This window comes from Eptatretus burgeri, chromosome 12, assembly GCF_056783735.1.
Source record: "Eptatretus burgeri isolate ZD-2024b chromosome 12, Ebu_testis_v1, whole genome shotgun sequence".
Taxonomy (NCBI): domain Eukaryota; kingdom Metazoa; phylum Chordata; class Myxini; order Myxiniformes; family Myxinidae; genus Eptatretus; species Eptatretus burgeri.
In genome coordinates this window covers 32,996,594-33,014,704 of record NC_140972.1, presented here as the reverse complement: position 1 = coordinate 33,014,704, position 18,111 = coordinate 32,996,594, and the positions used below count along the sequence as shown (strand labels likewise).

General features: G+C 43.6%; 1 protein-coding gene and 1 pseudogene across 1 annotated transcript in view; both read right to left on the bottom strand.

Annotated features, from left to right (window-relative positions):
• Positions 1-18,111, bottom strand: part of LOC147015376 (uncharacterized) — an 83,454-nt gene that overhangs the window by 12,409 nt on the left and 52,934 nt on the right. Inside the window, exons 6-11 of the mRNA XM_085850049.1 lie at positions 16,946-17,701; positions 15,892-15,929; positions 11,214-11,248; positions 8,467-8,647; positions 5,505-5,581; positions 4,303-4,514 (exon numbers count right to left, since the gene is read on the bottom strand). Coding sequence (XP_085706175.1) covers positions 4,303-4,514; positions 5,505-5,581; positions 8,467-8,647; positions 11,214-11,248; positions 15,892-15,929; positions 16,946-17,701 — 1,299 coding nt within the window. The remainder of the gene's footprint in view (positions 1-4,302; positions 4,515-5,504; positions 5,582-8,466; positions 8,648-11,213; positions 11,249-15,891; positions 15,930-16,945; positions 17,702-18,111) is intronic.
• On the bottom strand, positions 3,461-3,601 carry LOC147015377 (signal recognition particle RNA; annotated as a pseudogene).

The window sequence follows — 18,111 nt, the reverse complement described above, 5'->3', positions numbered from 1 at the left end:
CTCAGTTCCTCAATACTGACCACAGGCTTGTTGTAGCAACTCTAAAGCTGCACCTTAAATCCTGGAGAATGGTACCATCCCAGCCTAGGCTGGATGTTGCCAAGCTCAGGGATGAGAGAGTAGCTGAGGAGTTTGCGAACAGGCTGAGTGGACACTTGGGGGGTCTGGGTGCTTTGGGGGTCCTGAAGAGTTGTGGAGCGCCTTCAAGACCACCGTCCTTGATGTTGCCGGTGGATGCCTTGGAGTTCACCGCAGGGCAAAGAAGAATTTTGTCTCTCAAGGGACACTGGATACCATTGACCAGAGTCGCAGGGCCAGGCTGAATGGCAGAGCTGAGCTGTTCAGGGAGCTGAGGCGTAAAACTGTACGTGCACTGAGGGTGGACAAGGAGGCCTATGTGCGAGGAATCTGTGAGGGGGTAGAGCATCACCTGTGGACAGGTGATTCTCGTCCCGCTTACAGGGGAATTCGCGCATTACGTTCATCCAAGCCCATCCCTCGGAGCACTGCAGTTCGAGCAGAGAGTGGTAGGCTCTTGACAGAGGAGTCTGAAGTGAAGGCCCGCTGGGCCGGTTACTTTGAGCGGTTGTACCAGGCTGATCCCCCAGCTGTCGAGTTGGACGTCAAGGGTGTTACAATCCCTGTTGCTGACCCTCGAATCAACTGTGGTCCACCATCGCTTGTGGAAACACGAGCTGCGGTGAACCAGTTGAAACGGGGCAAAGCTCCAGGGATCTGTGGCATCCATGCTGAACTTCTCAAGGCTGGTGGAAATGCTGCACTCGCGTCGTTGCATGCAGTTTTGTGCTCTGCCTGGAACACAGGCATCATCCCAACTGACTGGAAGAGGGGCCTTGTTGTCCCTCTCTGGAAAGGGAAGGGTGATCGCCAAGACTGCAACAACTACCGAGGGGTGATGCTGCTCTCAGTGCCGGGCAAGGTCTTTGCTCGGATAATTCTTGATAGGGTTCGCCACCATCTGCTTGAGCACCAGCGTCCAGAGCAGTCAGGCTTTACGCCAAAGAGGTCAACGATTGACCGTATCCTTGCTCTTCGTGTCCTCACTGAACGCAGACGAGAGTTTCGGCAGGGGCTGCTTGCAGCCTATGTTGATCTCTGTAAAGCGTTCGATTCAGTGAATCGGGATGTCCTCTGGAGGATTCTTGGTCTTCGTGGGGTGCCACCGAAACTGATCGATCTGATGTCTGAACTCTACTCTGGTACTGAGAGTGCTGTGAAGTGTGGTGGTACCGCCTCTGACTTATTTCCAGTTGTTACTGGAGTTCGTCAGGGATGTGTACTTGCCCCCACACTTTTCAGCACTTGTATGGACTGGATTTTTGGGAGGATGTCGGAGAGATCAAGTTGCGGTGCATCGTTTGGCAATGTCAAGATCTCGGACCTTGATTTTGCAGATGATGCAGTCATCTTTGCGGAGACTTTAGACATCCTCTTGGGGGCCCTCGAGGTGCTGAATGAGGAGTCGGAGCCGTTGGGATTACGGATTTCTTGGGTCAAAACAAAGATCCAGGCTTTCGGTGACATCTTGGATGCTGCTGTCCTGTCTGTGTCTGTTTGTGGTGAGGATGTTGAGGTCGTGGATAGATTCACTTACCTTGGCAGTGATATTCATGTCTCCGCAGGTTGTGAGCCGGAGGTCAATAGACGTCTGGGTCGGGCCTGGGGAGTCATGGATTCACTGGATCATGGGGTGTGGCGCTGCCGGTACCTGTGCGGGAGGACGAAAGTCCGAGTCTTCAGGTCCTTGGTACTTCCAGTCTTGCTCTATGGGTGCGAGACTTGGACTTTGACCAAGGATCTGAGACGGAGACTTAATTCCTTTGGTACCAGGTCTCTTCGGAGAATCCTTGGCTATCGCTGGTCGGATTTTGTGTCCAACGAGCGGTTGCTGAGAGAGACTCGGATGAGATTTGTTACCTGCATAGTCCGTGAGCGTCAGCTGCGGCTGTATGGACATGTGGCTCGTTTTCCTGACGCTGATCCTGCTCACCAGATTCTCTCAGCGAGGGAGTCTCATGAGTGGAAGAGGCCAGTGGGCCGACCACGTGCCTCATGGTTGCAGCAGGTTGACCATCATCTCAAGGAGATGGGGATGGGCCTGGCATCTGCCTGGGGGATGGCCAGACGGAGGCCCCTGGAGTACCGGCGGAAAGTGGACGCAGCGACGCGCTGTTCTGGCACATGCTCCCATACCTGACCTGACCTGATCCAAATAATTTTAAAGCAATATATGTATTTGTATATTGTAACCAGTAAAAAATAGTGTGGTAGATAAAAACATTAGAAAGGAAAAAACTTTAACGTTGATGTGCTACAAAAAAGTTAATTCAAAACAGGTCAAAAATTAAAAAAAAATTGTAATTATTTTTTAATTTCAACTTCACTACACCAATAACATACCCCAAAGGAACCTCCATGCCAAATATCAGCATCCTAGTACACATATTAAATGAATGGCAAGCTTCTAAATAACTTGCACCAAAAATTTTAACGTTGATGTGCTACAAAAAAGTTAAGTTCAAAACAGGTCAAAAATTTAAAAAATTTGAAATTATTTTTAAATTTCAACTTCACGACATCAATAATATACCCCAAAGGAACCTCCTTGCCAAATATCAGCATCCGAGTACACATATTAAATGAATGGCAAGCTTCTAAATAACTTGTACCAAAAACTTTAACATTTTCACGCTCACGCTGACGCTCACGCTCACGCCGGGGGTATCGCTATAGCTCTCTGTTCTTCGAACAGGCGAGCTAAAAAAAACCTTAATGTTGGTTTAGTGTGGACTAAGTGGACTAAGTGGAAACTAAGTGGACGAACCATAGTGGACTAAGAACATGACCTTTAACTCGGAAAAGTATGATGTAAATGAAGCATAAATGTGCCTTACTCTGAGCTATCTAGAAAGGGCAGCTTCATTCTGATCAGACAAACCTTGGCCGAGTTTTGGTGAAAAATGGAGAAAAAATCGATAATTAGATCATGGTCAAAAAATTACATCAACCACATATACTTTTTATGCCCATTATTGATGCAAAATTTCATTCCGAAAGTCCCAGCAGGTTTGGAAAGATACAGCTCGGAAATTATCAGAAAAAAAGGAAGAACAAGTAGTGGTACATTAACAGTACACCGCCGCCATGCCAAATAAATAAATAACAAATCCTCCAGCGCACGACATTGCTGAGGTGCCTTCAGCGCCCATTGATGCCACTATGCAGCATGTGGAGACAGAATTGGGAGGGCGCAGTGTTCAATAATTGATTGCTTAATTGCATAATTAAAACAAATCATAATCGTAAAATAATTGATTTCTCAATCAATTGCCGAATCGTATACCTAAACTACCGTTATGATCCGCATATTGATTTGGCACAGGTTTTACGCCGGATGCCCTTCCTGACGCAACCCTGGTCGCCTCTTACGACACAGGGATAAGGATTGGGTTTCGCCATGATTCCGGGCTGCCCTACACCCTCTCATAGCGCGGCCCAGCGCAGAGCTCCCGTCCTCAAGCGATCCTCCAACCCAAGCCTCCAAGTAGCCGGATTACAGGCGCACGCCACTACGCCCGGAATCTTAATCAATTAGCTAATAGCATACCTAAACCACCACTGTTTCATCTGAATCTGTAACTTTTTGAAAATTAAGGAATTAATCAAAAAATGAATTATTAATCGATAAATCAAAAATACCCTTTATAGCCAAATCACTTGTTCACTGATGATGTCATGTATCGCCTGGATTTGGAATTGGGAAGGAGCGGTGTGAAAAAAACAGGAAAGCAAGAAAACAAACAAACAAATGGAGTAAAAACTGAGTACTCCCTTCCTTCCACGCCCGGCAATGATGTCATGCAACGCCTGGATATGGAATTGGGATGGAGCGGTGTATAAAAAACCCCAAACTTAATGGTGGTTTAGTACTCCTTGGGGTCTTAGAAAATCTGTGGTACCATTAAAATTGGGGCCACTAATTGTATAAATAAACCCGACCACAGGTATAAGCTTCCTAAATCCAAAACAGGGAGGCTTAATAAAACAAGCTCAGTCTTCACAGTTAAACATTTTCTGTGCATACACCAAACTGATAATTTTATGAGTTAATGCATCTGATTTTGACAATTTAAGGTCACCACCATATTTCAGCCACTTTAATCAATCTTGCCCAGTATAAACATAAACCTCTTCCCTGCAATGCCTGATCTCTGAGCAGTCAATGCTCGACATGGCGCAAAGTTTTCCACTAGGATTCTTTGCTGCAGGTTGTATACTTACGGATATGGCTCACAGCTGCAGTAAGAGCTGCATTCTGTGAACTGCCCGACTCTATCTCCTCAACAAAGGCAAGAGGGAAGATGCCTTGGCGTCCATCCAGCTCTCCTCGACCCCACTCTGCTGATGTGCGTTCCAGCAATCTAAGTTTATCCCCCTCTTGCAAGCTCAATTCATTCTCAGCTTCAGAATCAAATGCAAATCGCACCACACACCTGTACACCAAGCAAGGCTATTAAAAGCAAAAATTACAAGATTCATCATATTCATCGGCTTTATGGATCTGGGAGTACAACTTGATTAAAGACAGGATTCATCTCTTTTTTTGTAGATAATTTCTCATGGAGGAGCTAGAGTGTAGAATGGATCAGGAAGTAACAAAACAAAAGCAATAGTAGAAAGAGGAGGGGGGGGGATACACCAACAGCAGCCATAAGTGACAAAATAGAGGGAGACTTGGAGAGACAAGGGATGTAGGAAAGAATGAGGGCAAGGGGAGGACACTGGATGGACAAGATTGAGGTAGCCGCAAATCCTCAGGAAGGAAAAACTGGAAACTTGGAAAGAGATGTGCTTGGGGAGGTTTAATGGGGGTCGGGAATATCATGGTTTTGGATTGGGGATTATCTGAGATGTGGAACCTCTTTTCTCCCACCTGTGGAACCAACTTACTCATTCTCTTTAATCTTATTCTTCCCTCCAGGTCTTCAAGACATCTGTTCACCACCATCTCAGATAATCCCCCAACCCTCCAGTGAAGAATCCATTGACCCTTCCTGGAACAACCTCTTTGCAGGTTTACACTTTCTTCTCCCTGAGAGTTTGGTTTTCTCATCTATCTATGTCCGTCTTATCTACCCTGTGTCTCTCCTCACCCTCATTCTTCCCCAGATCACTTATTTTCACATGTCTCCCTCTGTTTTGTCCCTCAGCCCTGCAGTTGGTGTGTTTTCCCCCTCTTTCCGCCACTACTTTTGTTGTGGTGCGTTGAGGTCCGTTCTATGTCCTAGCTCCTCCATGAGTCTCGACTTTGTACAAAAAAGTAAGCATAGGAAACAGCAACTATGTTAATCTTCAATGTATGCAATATGAACCCAAAACCAGAACTTACCCCACAAAGTACCATAATGATCACAAAAAAGACAAAACAAATAAATCAAAGATGTACAAAGTTTATGGTAGAATGGGTATCAAGCTTTTCTCACCAGATGCCATCTACAGTGCCATGTCCCACATCTGATTTGTCATGCAGAACATCTGGTGTAGCAGGATACAGTTGATCCTGCCAGAATACAAAGCCAACATGTAATCCACCAATGGTACCACCAATGTACACTCCACAACACAAATTTAACACAGCTTGGGATCGTCGTCGTCATTCATACAAAGCATGTTGTTTTTTTAACACTTTTTTTTTTACCAATGCTGCGGGTTTTTGAACACAGCATCAGCTTTTGAAGGGGGTGTGATAGTGCCACTGATGCAGTACCCCCTGCAGGTCAGAACTGGAATTTGAAATTTGTTCAGAGGGCCGGCGATAGCTCGCCTACTCTTCCTCTCACTGTGTGATTTTTAATGTCCACCAACTAATGCTGGCAGATGGGATGACCAGTCTAACGTCCATCCGAGGAACGACAAGCCTCACCCTGCATGTGAAACTCCAGGATATCAACGTATTACTGGGTTGAGATTCAAACCCAGGGAAGATAGCTCAGAGGTAAGTGCGCGTACCTCTGGGCTATCCTGCCAGCCCACGGCTTTGAAATGAGCAGGGAGATCCTGAAGCATTCTAATATTTATGGACAAAAAGCAAAATGGATAGCTTCGATTGAAATTTCCTGCATTGTTAAACTGGCAAAAGAGGTGGCTGATAACAATTTTTTTTTTTAAAGTGCAGTGATGTGTTTTGAAATATAAGCAGTCGGTATGTTTTTGCATCATGCACGTAAACTCAGGTTTTTGTTTTTTTTGGGGGGTACGCGCCAATAAAGGTACGCATCAGAAGAACGTGTTGCATGCTTGGAACAAGATCGCCTGTGGTGCGAGTACTCTGCTAGTAACAGTAATACCTAATAACAGGAGTAATAATAAAATATTACAGGAATATAACAATTAGAGAGAGAGGGAGGGGGATAGTTTATTACAATAATATAACAATGAGAGAGGGGAGGGACCTCCTTTTGTTTCCTGATGGCTTAATATATTATTGCATTATCTGAAACAAAACAAAAAAGAAAACAGGATAAAGACATGGTATAAACAAATCTTGAATATAAACAAATCTTGTATGTATAAACAAAATAAAGCAGCTAAAACCATGTCCTGGGACTTATGACTCACCCTGTATACACCTACATTTACTAGCTCAGCTAGCATCTGCAATAACTAAACCATCAAGTGGCCAATAATGTCGTAAAGGTGGATCTAAAAAATATATAAATAAAATTACACTTGCAATTCAAGAAATTTGGCTCAGTAAAACTTTCATGTGTTTTTCTATATTATTGTAAATAATTTAATGGTGTAAGAATATTCATCCTAAACCTGGTATTGGCCAAGTGGCTAGAGCAGCTGGCTTAGGATCCTTGGGTCCTGAGTTTGAGCCCTGTTGGTTGTTGAATTAACACCAGGTGGGGTTGACTCAGCCTGGCATCCTTCCAAGGTTGGCGAAATGAGTACCAGTGTACTGATGGAGGGGCACAGCATCAGTGGCAAAGCCATGTTTCCAAGAAATAATAGCTACCTGGCAGCCAAGCTTCCGTACACAAGAACAGAAGAGAATAACCATCCTTGTTTGATTCTTTAAAACGTTTGGCATAACATGACATGCATAAACATTAAACACTTAAAAAGCTTTGTGAATTATTTTTTCCATAATCCTGACATCTCCAGTTGAAAAATGTGTTGTAATAAGTAGTAATCAAACTGAGAATTTATCAGTACTACCTGTGCCTACCTGCCACTTTGCTGAAGGGTTTAACGAAAGGAATGTGTTTTGCACTTCACAGACATATTGCATGTTTATCTGTGAGACTCAATGAAGATAGAAAATTAAGTGAAACATGCGAAACTATAACGGAACTCGGTAAAGCGCACCTTCACCAGGCTGAACAGTTTACGTTTTGTTTCCTACTGATAGTCCGGATCTGGAATCGGACGTGAACCGAAATTGAATCGGCTTGTTTTCATCACCGAACCAACTCATCCACCAAGTTTTGTCATAACTCGTCCACAACGTTTTGAAGTATTATGCTATATATCGCTTTTGGCGCTATCTCTCAATGGTGACGAATCACTTTTTAAAATTCTAGTTTCCACATCCACGAAAATCTAACAAATTCTTCGTATGACACCCCAAATCTGCCCACCAAATTTCATCAGAATCTGTCCATAACTTTTTGAGATATCCTGCTCACAGCCCAACAAAAAAATAAGGGTGAAAACACAACCTCCAGCCACCTTCGGTGGTGGAAGTAAAGAGGATCGTTTATAACAAGCAGTTCTCATTGTTATGACTGGTGTTGTTTGTGTGCTCCTTCTGTGTAATAAATATATATATATATATATATATATATATATATATATATATATATATATATATATATATATATATATATATATATATATATATATATATATATACACGTATTTCTATTGCTTCGAGAAACATATATTAAGATATATGATTTCATGTGCTCCTTCCATGTCTGTCATGCTTTATTTTAAAGGGTTCCTGCTGTCGTAAAATAATAAAAATGGTCCCGTTGGAGCCACCACATTAACCTCCTTATCCTGATTCTTCCCTTTCCCTTTCACAAAGATGGGCTTTTAAAACAGGAATCTTTTTTGATAAAAAGGAAAAAAAAAATGCTCCAAGTAAATTGATTACAATATTGGCTTTCCAGCGGTACCATTTTTATTATACGACAGCGGAAACCATTTAGAAAAAAAAACAAAACAAAAACATTGACACAGGGACATGTGCACGCACACCTCTTTTTAGTAACAGATGATTCAATATCAACGGAGAGTGTGACACAATGGAAAGTGGGACAAACAATCAAGTTGCAAATGAAACCTTGGACACTTTAATTTTTTTTAACTCACCCACTATTGTAAGTTTGTAAATTGCAAACAGCATCCGTATTTGTTTAAGAGAAAACAAACCTTGTATTTTTCATACAAGGGGTGCCCTTGCTGAGGAAGAGGTGGCAAATCAAATCTGTTTCTCTCTCTTGATTCTTCTTGCAAATCTTCCCATTGTGGCATGACTTCCTCAGTGGGAGGAAGAGGGTTAAGAGAGCGGGGTGGTGGTGGTCGAGGTGGGGGTCGCTTGGCCTGGAATGAGCTGATCCAGTGGGAAGGATAGAAAGCAATCAAAATTAAAATGGGTGACACGTCACCATATTATCACTTGAAAGGCAGAATTTCTAGGGAGAAAAAAAACAAACATTTAAAGCATTGTGTCAATATAAACCATAACCGAACGAGAACGGCACTCGTAGAGCACAAAGTCTCGCGTTGCTCGTTCATTCTGAACAAAAACGCCATCGTTAACTGAACATATTATGGCCCACTGCTATTATGTCCTAGAAACCCGATATCATCGATACACCCTATTGTGTCACATCGTTTCTTGGCAAGGGTAATGAACATCATAAATTTAATTCTTCACTCACATCTGTTCATAGATCAGATATATGAAGTTTCAGATTTTTCAGATAAAGATTTCAATTCAACCAATTATGGCTGGAATACCACTTCATCGATGATATCATCATTGTTATCACCCTATATACCCCATGGGGAGTTAATGATATGTACCAAGTTGAATTTTTTTTTCGTTGCACAGTTTCGGAGAAAATGACATCCAAAATTTTTCACATTAATCCAATATGGCTGCCATACCATGTGACTGATAATATCAGAGTAAGCAATAAAATATTCTCCAAGGGGAGTCCCAATGTTTAAAATTTCACTTCAATCAGACAAGTGGTTGCATCCGAAAATAAACAAAACATTTTTAAAGCGAAACTGTTTTTTTAAAGCAAGAAAAAAATTTTTAAAAGCGAAAATATATAGATGCGGACGGACACACACACACACACACACACACACACACACACACACACACACACACCCACACACACACACACACACACACACACACATACACACACACACACACACACACACACACATACACACACACGCACTACAATAGTCTCACATCCCCTTTGGAGTGAGACTGCTAATCCATCTGAATGAAGAAATTCCCAAAGTATACCAATCTCAAGTTTAAGAAAATATACATTTCATTTCTCCTCCCAAAGGAAAAATTTAAGTGGATATAAGTTCAGTTTCAGCTTAAAATCATTTTTGGTTAAACGCAAATATGCTTCAATATGAGATAATACTTATCTAAGATAAAGTGCTTTTGTCGGTCGTTAGCAGAATGTTATGAAATTTTATTTTGACGTTACATTTGTGCGATTGGGGCAACAGCTGAAGCATTAGCCACATGTGGGTTTTCATGTCGTCTACAGGACTTTTGAACCAAATGAATTCAGGATGCATGATGGAGGTAAATGTCTGGTGTACAGCCCATGCAAGAGAGGGGCCTGGTGGGTTTTGATGTAAAGAGGATAAGGAGATCCTGTCATGTGTCTTGGGTTAAACTAGGTGGGCACCGAGTGAGTGGGTGCACCCCAGGCGTCCCCTGCATCCACGCTGCCTACAAGCGGCTCACAGTAAAAAGCGCCAGTCCCCGGTTGGGGGGGGAGGGGGGAGGTGAGTGGACTCTCCAGCATGACCCCCTCAAATTGAGGAAGCAATGTGGCACGTGATTGGCACAATGCTTGGCGATCAAGGCACGCTCATTGGTTCAGGATCGGCGCCCTCCATTGGCTGAGGCTGTTACTATGCAGAGGAGTGGCGTGCCATTGATTTGCACTCTGTAGACACATTGACACCTTGAGCAGTAATAGAGGGGGGGGGGGAAGGGTGGGGTCGTCAAAAAAGTGGGAGCTCTTGGTCTCGGTGCAGCACTCCTCTTCTCTTCTGTGCTGGCTCTCTCTACGGTGGAACTTAAGGACGCTGACAGTGCACTTGACCTGCGTCTCTTGTCGCCTGGACGTTAGGCCCTCATGAGCTTCCTGCTGTTCAAGATGGAGCTTTGATCGCTATTTTCCACTCACCCGGTTCTGTGTGAATGTTTGTTGTGCGTCTCGGCCTATAATTGGAGTTTACTTTGCTCGTTAAAATCCGGTGATTATTAATTGTGTTTTCTGTGGTCAATTTTGCGCCTTGTGCCTTTTGAATTATTATTTCTCAAAAGGTTGTGGTGCGTGGAGTTCCCGCCATCTTTACCACACCGACGATTCGGCTTATCGATAACCTCTGAAGGCATAAGTTGGGTCATTTCTTAATTATAACTGACATGGTTCCAGAATGCACTTGGAATAGGAGGGGACGTAATCCTCCCCACGTCTCACGCAAATTTAGCTTTAAGCTGGCTATCCGTGAGATTACAATCCACGTCATGTACAGTTCCTGTCTCTCATCGCTTGTGGTTCTGGAATGGGGGCCATAAACGTGACAAAAAGGTCAGAGAGATGCAGAAGCAGTAGAAATGGGCAAAGAGAAGAAAGTGAAGAGGTCGTGAAGGGGGCAGATGAGTCAACAATTCCTTTAGTTTGTATGATGTAGAAGGCTTTTAATCTCTGCAGTATTTTCTTAAAGTTTGGTTGCTAAGTGATGATGGTTTTTGGCAGTGTACGGTTGGGATTTACATAATTTCTGGAAAAAACCTAACAACTACCTTCAAAAATGTGTGGACACCAGTGTACAGAAGTAAGGAAGCCCATGTAACGGGTCCCACATATTTTCAAGAATGTCATGAAGCCATAACTCACCCAGTTTGATTTGTCAAACCTTCCTCAGTCGGCTCCTGCAAGGAGGTGCAGAAAAATTAAAGAAGAAATGCAATTGAACCGTCAATCACTTCACCTCCAACCTTTACAACCCGATTACACTTCACCAGAACACAAAACTAAGATAAAAATCTAGGGAGACTTAGACAAATAAGGGGTGTTGGGAAGAATGAGGATGAGAGGAGGACACAAGGGGCGAACAAGATGGTTACAGCCATGGGGGTCGATCGGTCGGGGATGTGGGTGGGGAGAACATGTACCACTCACTTTTTGGAAGAGAGGGGATTGCATAATGATTGTCCCCTCCCCCCCCCCCCACAATTTTTAAGGGGAAAAAACCAAAAATGTGTTTGGTCACAAAGGATTATGAAATTAAGCAGTTTTCCTTGCAATTGATTTAATACCTTTTATGAAAGGTTCGAATGAGTGATTCATTGAGCTGACGTTTTCACCACTTGTTCACCGCATTGGATTTTTAGGTCGTTTGTTGTTCTCGGGGTGTGGTCCTTGAGCAAGTGGCTTGCGTACCACTTGCCAAGCGGTTTGGCTTGATTGAAGCTGTTCTCGTTCTCTCTATCTCTATCTCTATCTCTATCTCTATCTCTATCTCTCTCTCTCTCTCTCTCTCTCTCTCTCTCTCTCTCTCTCTCTCTCTCTCTCCTCTCTCTCCTCTCTCTCCTCTCTCTCCTCTCTCTCCTCTCTCTCCTCTCTCTCCTCTCTCTCCTCTCTCTCCTCTCTCTCTCTCTCTCTCCTCTCTCCTCTCTCTCTCTCTCTCTCCTCTCTCTCCTCTCTCCTCTCTCTCCTCTCTCTCCTCTCTCTCCTCTCTCTCCTCTCTCTCCTCTCTCTCTCTCTCTCTCCTCTCTCTCCTCTCTCTCCTCTCTCTCCTCTCTCTCCTCTCTCTCTCCTCTCTCTCCTCTCTCTCCTCTCTCTCCTCTCTCTCCTCTCTCTCCTCTCTCTCCTCTCTCTCCTCTCTCTGCTCTCTCTCCTCTCTCTCTCTCTCTCTCTCTCTCTCTCTCTCTCTCTCTCTCTCTCTCTCTCTCTCTCTCTCTCTCTCTCTCTCCCCCCACATGTCTGTACTCTATCCTTTTGAGCGGATGCTATAACTCAACAAATTACGTCATCGAGTCCACCGATATTTAAATTCAAGCTTATTTCAAACCTCTTTGAAATGTAGTGATAAAAGTTATTTTTTCGGTTAATGATTCAAGTTGATGATCAAGGAAGCACTCCAACGGAATGGAATGTTCGGCACCGCTTAACAACATGTCAATATACATGTAAACAATGCTACTGTGCTACTCAAGCAAATGCTGTCCAGGCAGTTTTAAATCAATCCTCTTGTGACAACTTCCCGAAACGAATTTATTGTATTAGCAGCGGCTACAGGATACGAAGAAGAGGAAAAGAAAGATGAAGAAATAGGAGGAGGAGAAGGAGGAGGTATGTATGACCTATCACTGTATGTATGTATGTATGGACCTATCACTATGCATTTTGTGGAGGCAGTGGAGAGGTTTTGCATGTTTGTAGATCTTGAAGAATAAAGATGAAAACGAGATAACAAGGAGCTGATACTGTAGGTCCCACGCCCTTCCGGTGGTATTGGGAACAGACCTGCGACGACGAAAGGGAAATGTTGAACGGTTTTTGAAATATCGCATACACAAGTCTAGTTACCGAGATGGTTGCCATGGCAACATAATTCCACCAATTACAGCCGTAATATAATCAGCTTGAGATAATTTTCACGAGGAATAGATATCTGCAGTATGAAAAAGCTACATGTTGAATGGTTTTTGAAATATCGAGTACACAGAAATATATGGACGGACGATCGGTTGGTCGGTCAGCCGGAAGGAGCTCATTGTGATGTTTCGGAGCCCCCGTCTCCGAGGTTGTCAGAGGGATGAGTGATTAAAATTAAAGGATGAAATGCACGTTTCAATGATATGAGTATGCTATACATAACAGGGGTGTGCCTCTGAACATTTCATTGGTTATTGTATCGTTTTAAATCCGACAACGGCAGCCACTTTTGCTAACGTAACAAAGCATCTCTCTTAATTGCTTGCTCCACTTGCTGATTGGCTTTTAAAGCCAATCTTTAAATTTAAAGCCAATTTTAAAGCCAAGCTGAGCGGCTTTTAAAGCGATTGATATGGAAAGGCTGGTTTGGCGAGCAATAGCAAGCTGCTTGCTAATAGAACACACCCCTATTGTTCCTTTTCCTTTGTTGCTTACTTCGATTTTTTTTTTGTTCTTACTCATTTCTTTTTTGGACTATATGGTACACAAAATAAAGTTGACCACTCACCCCTACCCCTCAATCCAAACAAATGTAACTTTGCCAGAAAAGGCAGTACAAGCGGCCATAAAGTGGTCAGAAATCACAATTTTCCGGGGCTCTTTGTGGGCCTCTGACCCCATGCCATAATGACTTTGCATTGTGTGCTCACATGCCCCCGTCCTCCCCCCACTTTTCAGAAGCGATCGACACCCTTGGATACAGCGACAAATATTCAGAAAGGAAAAACTGGAAACTTGGAAAGAAGTTGGCTTAGCAAGGGTTAGAGGGGTAGAAAGATCATGGTTGTGGATGGAGGATGATCTAAGATAGCTGGTGAACAGCTGTCTTGACGCACCGGAGGGGAGAATGACATTAAATAGACCGAGGAGGTTGGTTCTGCAGGTAGGAAAAAAAACAAGATGATCAAATGAGTTGAGGTGAGCAGTGATTCTGAAGTTTGGGAATTTCACCAGAATGGGATTATTGGGGGGGGGAGGGGGAGATGGAGGGGGACAGAGCATGGAAAGGACAGATGGTGCAAGACCAGAAATGAGGTGCTAGAAAACAGAGAGACCACCAAATTGTCTGTGATGGGAAAGTGATAGGCCGAGAGACTCAACTTCAGCAAAGGAGATTCCAATGATCTTGAAAGCCTTGGTTTCCACGGCAGCAAGCTGAGCAAGGTGTGATGCAGGGGTGCCAGCTCAGAGAGGGGAGCAATCAATACTCCATCAAGATGTAAATGAAGGTCTTGTAGGTGGATAAGTGTTCTGGTGCACCAAAGAAAGACTTTGCATGAATGAGGTGAATCCATCCATCCATTGGGACCATACTCTGTGCAGAACGTTGGTGCTGCCTAAGCAGTCTCCTTGGCTATTGGGTACAATCCTGGATGGGTCGCCACTCCGACACAGGATACCAGCAAGCTGGCACTCATTTTGCTGACCTCGGAAGGGCGACTGGCAGAGTCGACCCCACCTGATATTAATTCAACAGCCAAGTGAGATTTGAACTCAGGATCCTAGGATCCCAAAACCCACCACCCTAACCATAAAGCCAACACCAGGCATATTTGAGGAGAATGCCCAGTCAGCAACTAGCTTTGGAGGCCAACTTCGAAATATGGTTTTCCCAACAACGATCATGGCTCATAGTGAGGCCCAATAGTTTTAGTGACTGAACCCCAAGAGGACTCTTGAGAAAGTAGACGGTAGGATTCGCCAGGCAGTCCTTTAGAAGAGACACAGTGAGAGTGTGAGATTTTCAGGATTGAGAGACATATTCCGAGTGTTTAACCAGCTTGTATTAAAACTGAGCTCTATAGAAAGGGAAGAGGCTGTGCATACTTATCTGAAGGATGAAGGATGCAAATGCAAAGGGTGGAGTGATCAGCAAAGAGATAAAGAGGATTTTCCAGAAAGAGAAATTGTTGATGAGGATTAAGAACAGGACTGTGCCCAAGACAGTGCGCCTTGGGGAACTCCAGCCTTGATGAGGACAGGATCGTTGAGAGCTGCGTGATGGCTGGGAGAGTAGAGGAAATCAGTAAGCCGTGTGTGGAGTTATCCTTGGATGCCATAGGCAGAGAGTTTGGAGAGCAAGGCTGTGTACCAGACAATCGAATGCTCGAGATATTTCTCAAGGGATGGCCCTTACCTTATGTCTGACATTGAAGATCTCCATATATTGAAGAGAGAGCAGAAGCAGCATGTTCAAGGTATGGTAATGCAGTCTGAATCCTAATTGATAATCTGTGATCAGGCTGTTGGAGAAAAGCAAGGATTTGAGGTCAACTGCAAGGATGAATTCCATGACCTTGTTGATGAAAAGAAGCAAGCTGATAGGGTTGTAGTTAAGAGGACCTGTTGTCGTACCTTGTTTACATAACCCGGTGACGTTGGCTAATTTCCAAGCAGTTGGAAGAAGTCCTTGGCAAACGATTGGGTGAACAAAGAGGAAAGAGGTTGTGCAAGAGCAGCAGAGCATGTTTTAGGACACGTGCGCTGATGATGTCCAGGCCAGTTGCAGGATCAGTCATGTGTTTCCAGAAACCTCTCCACCTTCTCAGCTGAAAAAAGACAGTCCAGGAGCAGTTGGGTAGACTGAGTGGAGTGTGTACAGAGAACGAGGTGATAGGGACACAAGGTTTGGAAGGAAACATAATTGAGGCATTCGGCCTTCTCACCTGCGGAGTCGGCTGTGGTGCCATTTGAAGTGAGGGAAGGAATGGAGGGGGAGGATTCACCAGAGACAGACTTAACGAGGCACCACCAGGGTTTTGAGGAAGGAGACAAGTTTGATAGTTCAATCTTGGGGTTGGCAAGATTTCAAAGTCAATTCAGCAAAGTCATCAAAGTCACACATGCTCTATACCTGTTGGTGTGAGAATTGTCTTGCCAGAGCATCACCATCTGGAGAAATGCAATCCACATTTAATTAGTCATAATCAGCATTTGACTTTGCTCTACAATGGTAGCTCTCATAGCAATTAGTTTTCATTGGCAAAAAATAGAATGGTAGGCATAGAAAACTTCAATAATTTCTCAATCTCTCGCACTCAGGCGCTTAAACCATACGGAAGGGTTCAGGTGAATCTGGCTTCCGTATTTTAGTATGGCGATAGAAAGCAGTCACACATGAACATCGGTCAAATAAGTGTTACAGAAGGGAACTAGAAGGGCACTCGGTAGAGCGCATATCTCTGCCACGCAATGCCTGGTCAACGAGAACATATCGGGTCCAATACATTTTTGAAATATCATGCAATACAGTACTACGTCCTTTTTGGCCCTATCTCTCAATGGTGAAGGATCACTTTGAAAATGAAATAATTCTCATATCCGGATTCTGATTCGGATCTTCATCAAAATCTAATCAATTCGTCCTTGCCGCACACCCAACATGTCCACCAAGTTTTGTCTGAATCCGTGTGCAACTTTTTTGAGATATCTTGCTGTATATCATTTTTTGGCCCGATCTCTCAATGGTGAACAATCACTTAAAAAATTATCAGATCCGGATCCGGATTCGGATCTTCACCAAAGTTGAATCATTTCTTCCTTGTCACACACCCAATAAGTCCACCATGTTTAGTCTAAATCTGTGCGAAACTTTTTGAGATATCATGCTATATATCGTTTTTTGAGCCCGATCTCTCAATGGTGAAGATTCACTTAAAAATTCTAGTAGTCGGATTTGGATCTTCACCAAAATCTAATCAGTTCGTCCTTATCATACACCGAACCTGTCCACACAATTTCATCCGGATCCATCGACATTTTTTTGAGATATCCTGCACACAAACAAACAGACAGATAGACAGACAGACAGAAAGGGGTGAAAACATAACCTCCTTCACCTTCGGTAGCAGAGGTAATAATCATAAAAAAAGATTACACAAAAAAAAGATAAAAAAAAAAAAACGTACCATGATTGTGAGATGACCGAGTCTTCAAATTTCCCAGTCTTCGTAGCTCATTCTTTGTGCTTTCTCCTCCATCGAGGCAGGGAAAAGTTTGTGGCTGGCCTTGATCTCGAACCGGTTTTACTGGTAGTTCTTCCTCAAACAGCTCTGGCTCTTCTATTTTGCTACAACCCAACCTTGTTCGCAGAGCAGGCTTGGGAGCAACAGGTGGCCTTGTGGGAATTGTGAGCTGCTCTCTTCTATCTTGCTCAGTCCTATGATTTGCAGTATCCACAGTATCATCCACTGGAATATTCTCTTGAACCTTTAACCTCCTGGGTGCCGGCACTGGCTGTGGGCTCACAATAGGCTCTTGTTTGGTTGCAACGGTAAAATCAGAATATATTCCAAGTATGGGCGTGAGTGCAGGCCTTGAGGTTGGCACAGGCCTCGGCCTAGCTGTTGGTACAAGGCATGGTCTTACAACAGGAATGGACCTTGGCCTAATAATAGGCTTTGGAACTAAGGATCCAGCAGTATTTAGCTGAGGCTTAGAGGTCGGCACAAGTTGAGATGTAGCAGCAAGCTGGGAAGAAGGCCTCATTTCCTCAACAGATTGAGGAGTGACAGTACAATTGAAGGAGGCCGTGGCTATTTCGGGGCCTTCATTCTTGAGCAATGTAGTATTAGAAGGTTGCATCACAGGTTCAGAGAGATCAATAAGCCAGTCTTCGAGAGCATTGGCTTTGGGTTGCACAGGTGGTGGTGGCCTTGCAGGACCTGGAAAAAAAATCCCCCCCCAAAAAATAACATGAGCTCTTCCAGGCCTTTAAAAATAAAAAATTTAAAAAGTTTTAAGCTGTATTTTCGTTCTTCCAAACAATAATTCATAAACACAGTAAGTAGCATGTGAACACAAAGCAAATCAATTATTTGAGTGACAAATCACAGCACATCAACCAATTACTGCAAAACAATTTTAACTAGCATCCGTTGAAGACAAAGTCTTCGATATCCCCCGCCATAGTAAATGAGGATTAACAAACTTATATTCCCTAAGCGTGTGCAATATGTATGTGAAGTTTCCCCTCAATCTGTCCAGCCGTTCTGGAGAAGAAGATTAAAAATTTTTTTATTAATTTTCAATCCAAGATGGCTGACGAACCATGTGACCTATGACATCATAAATT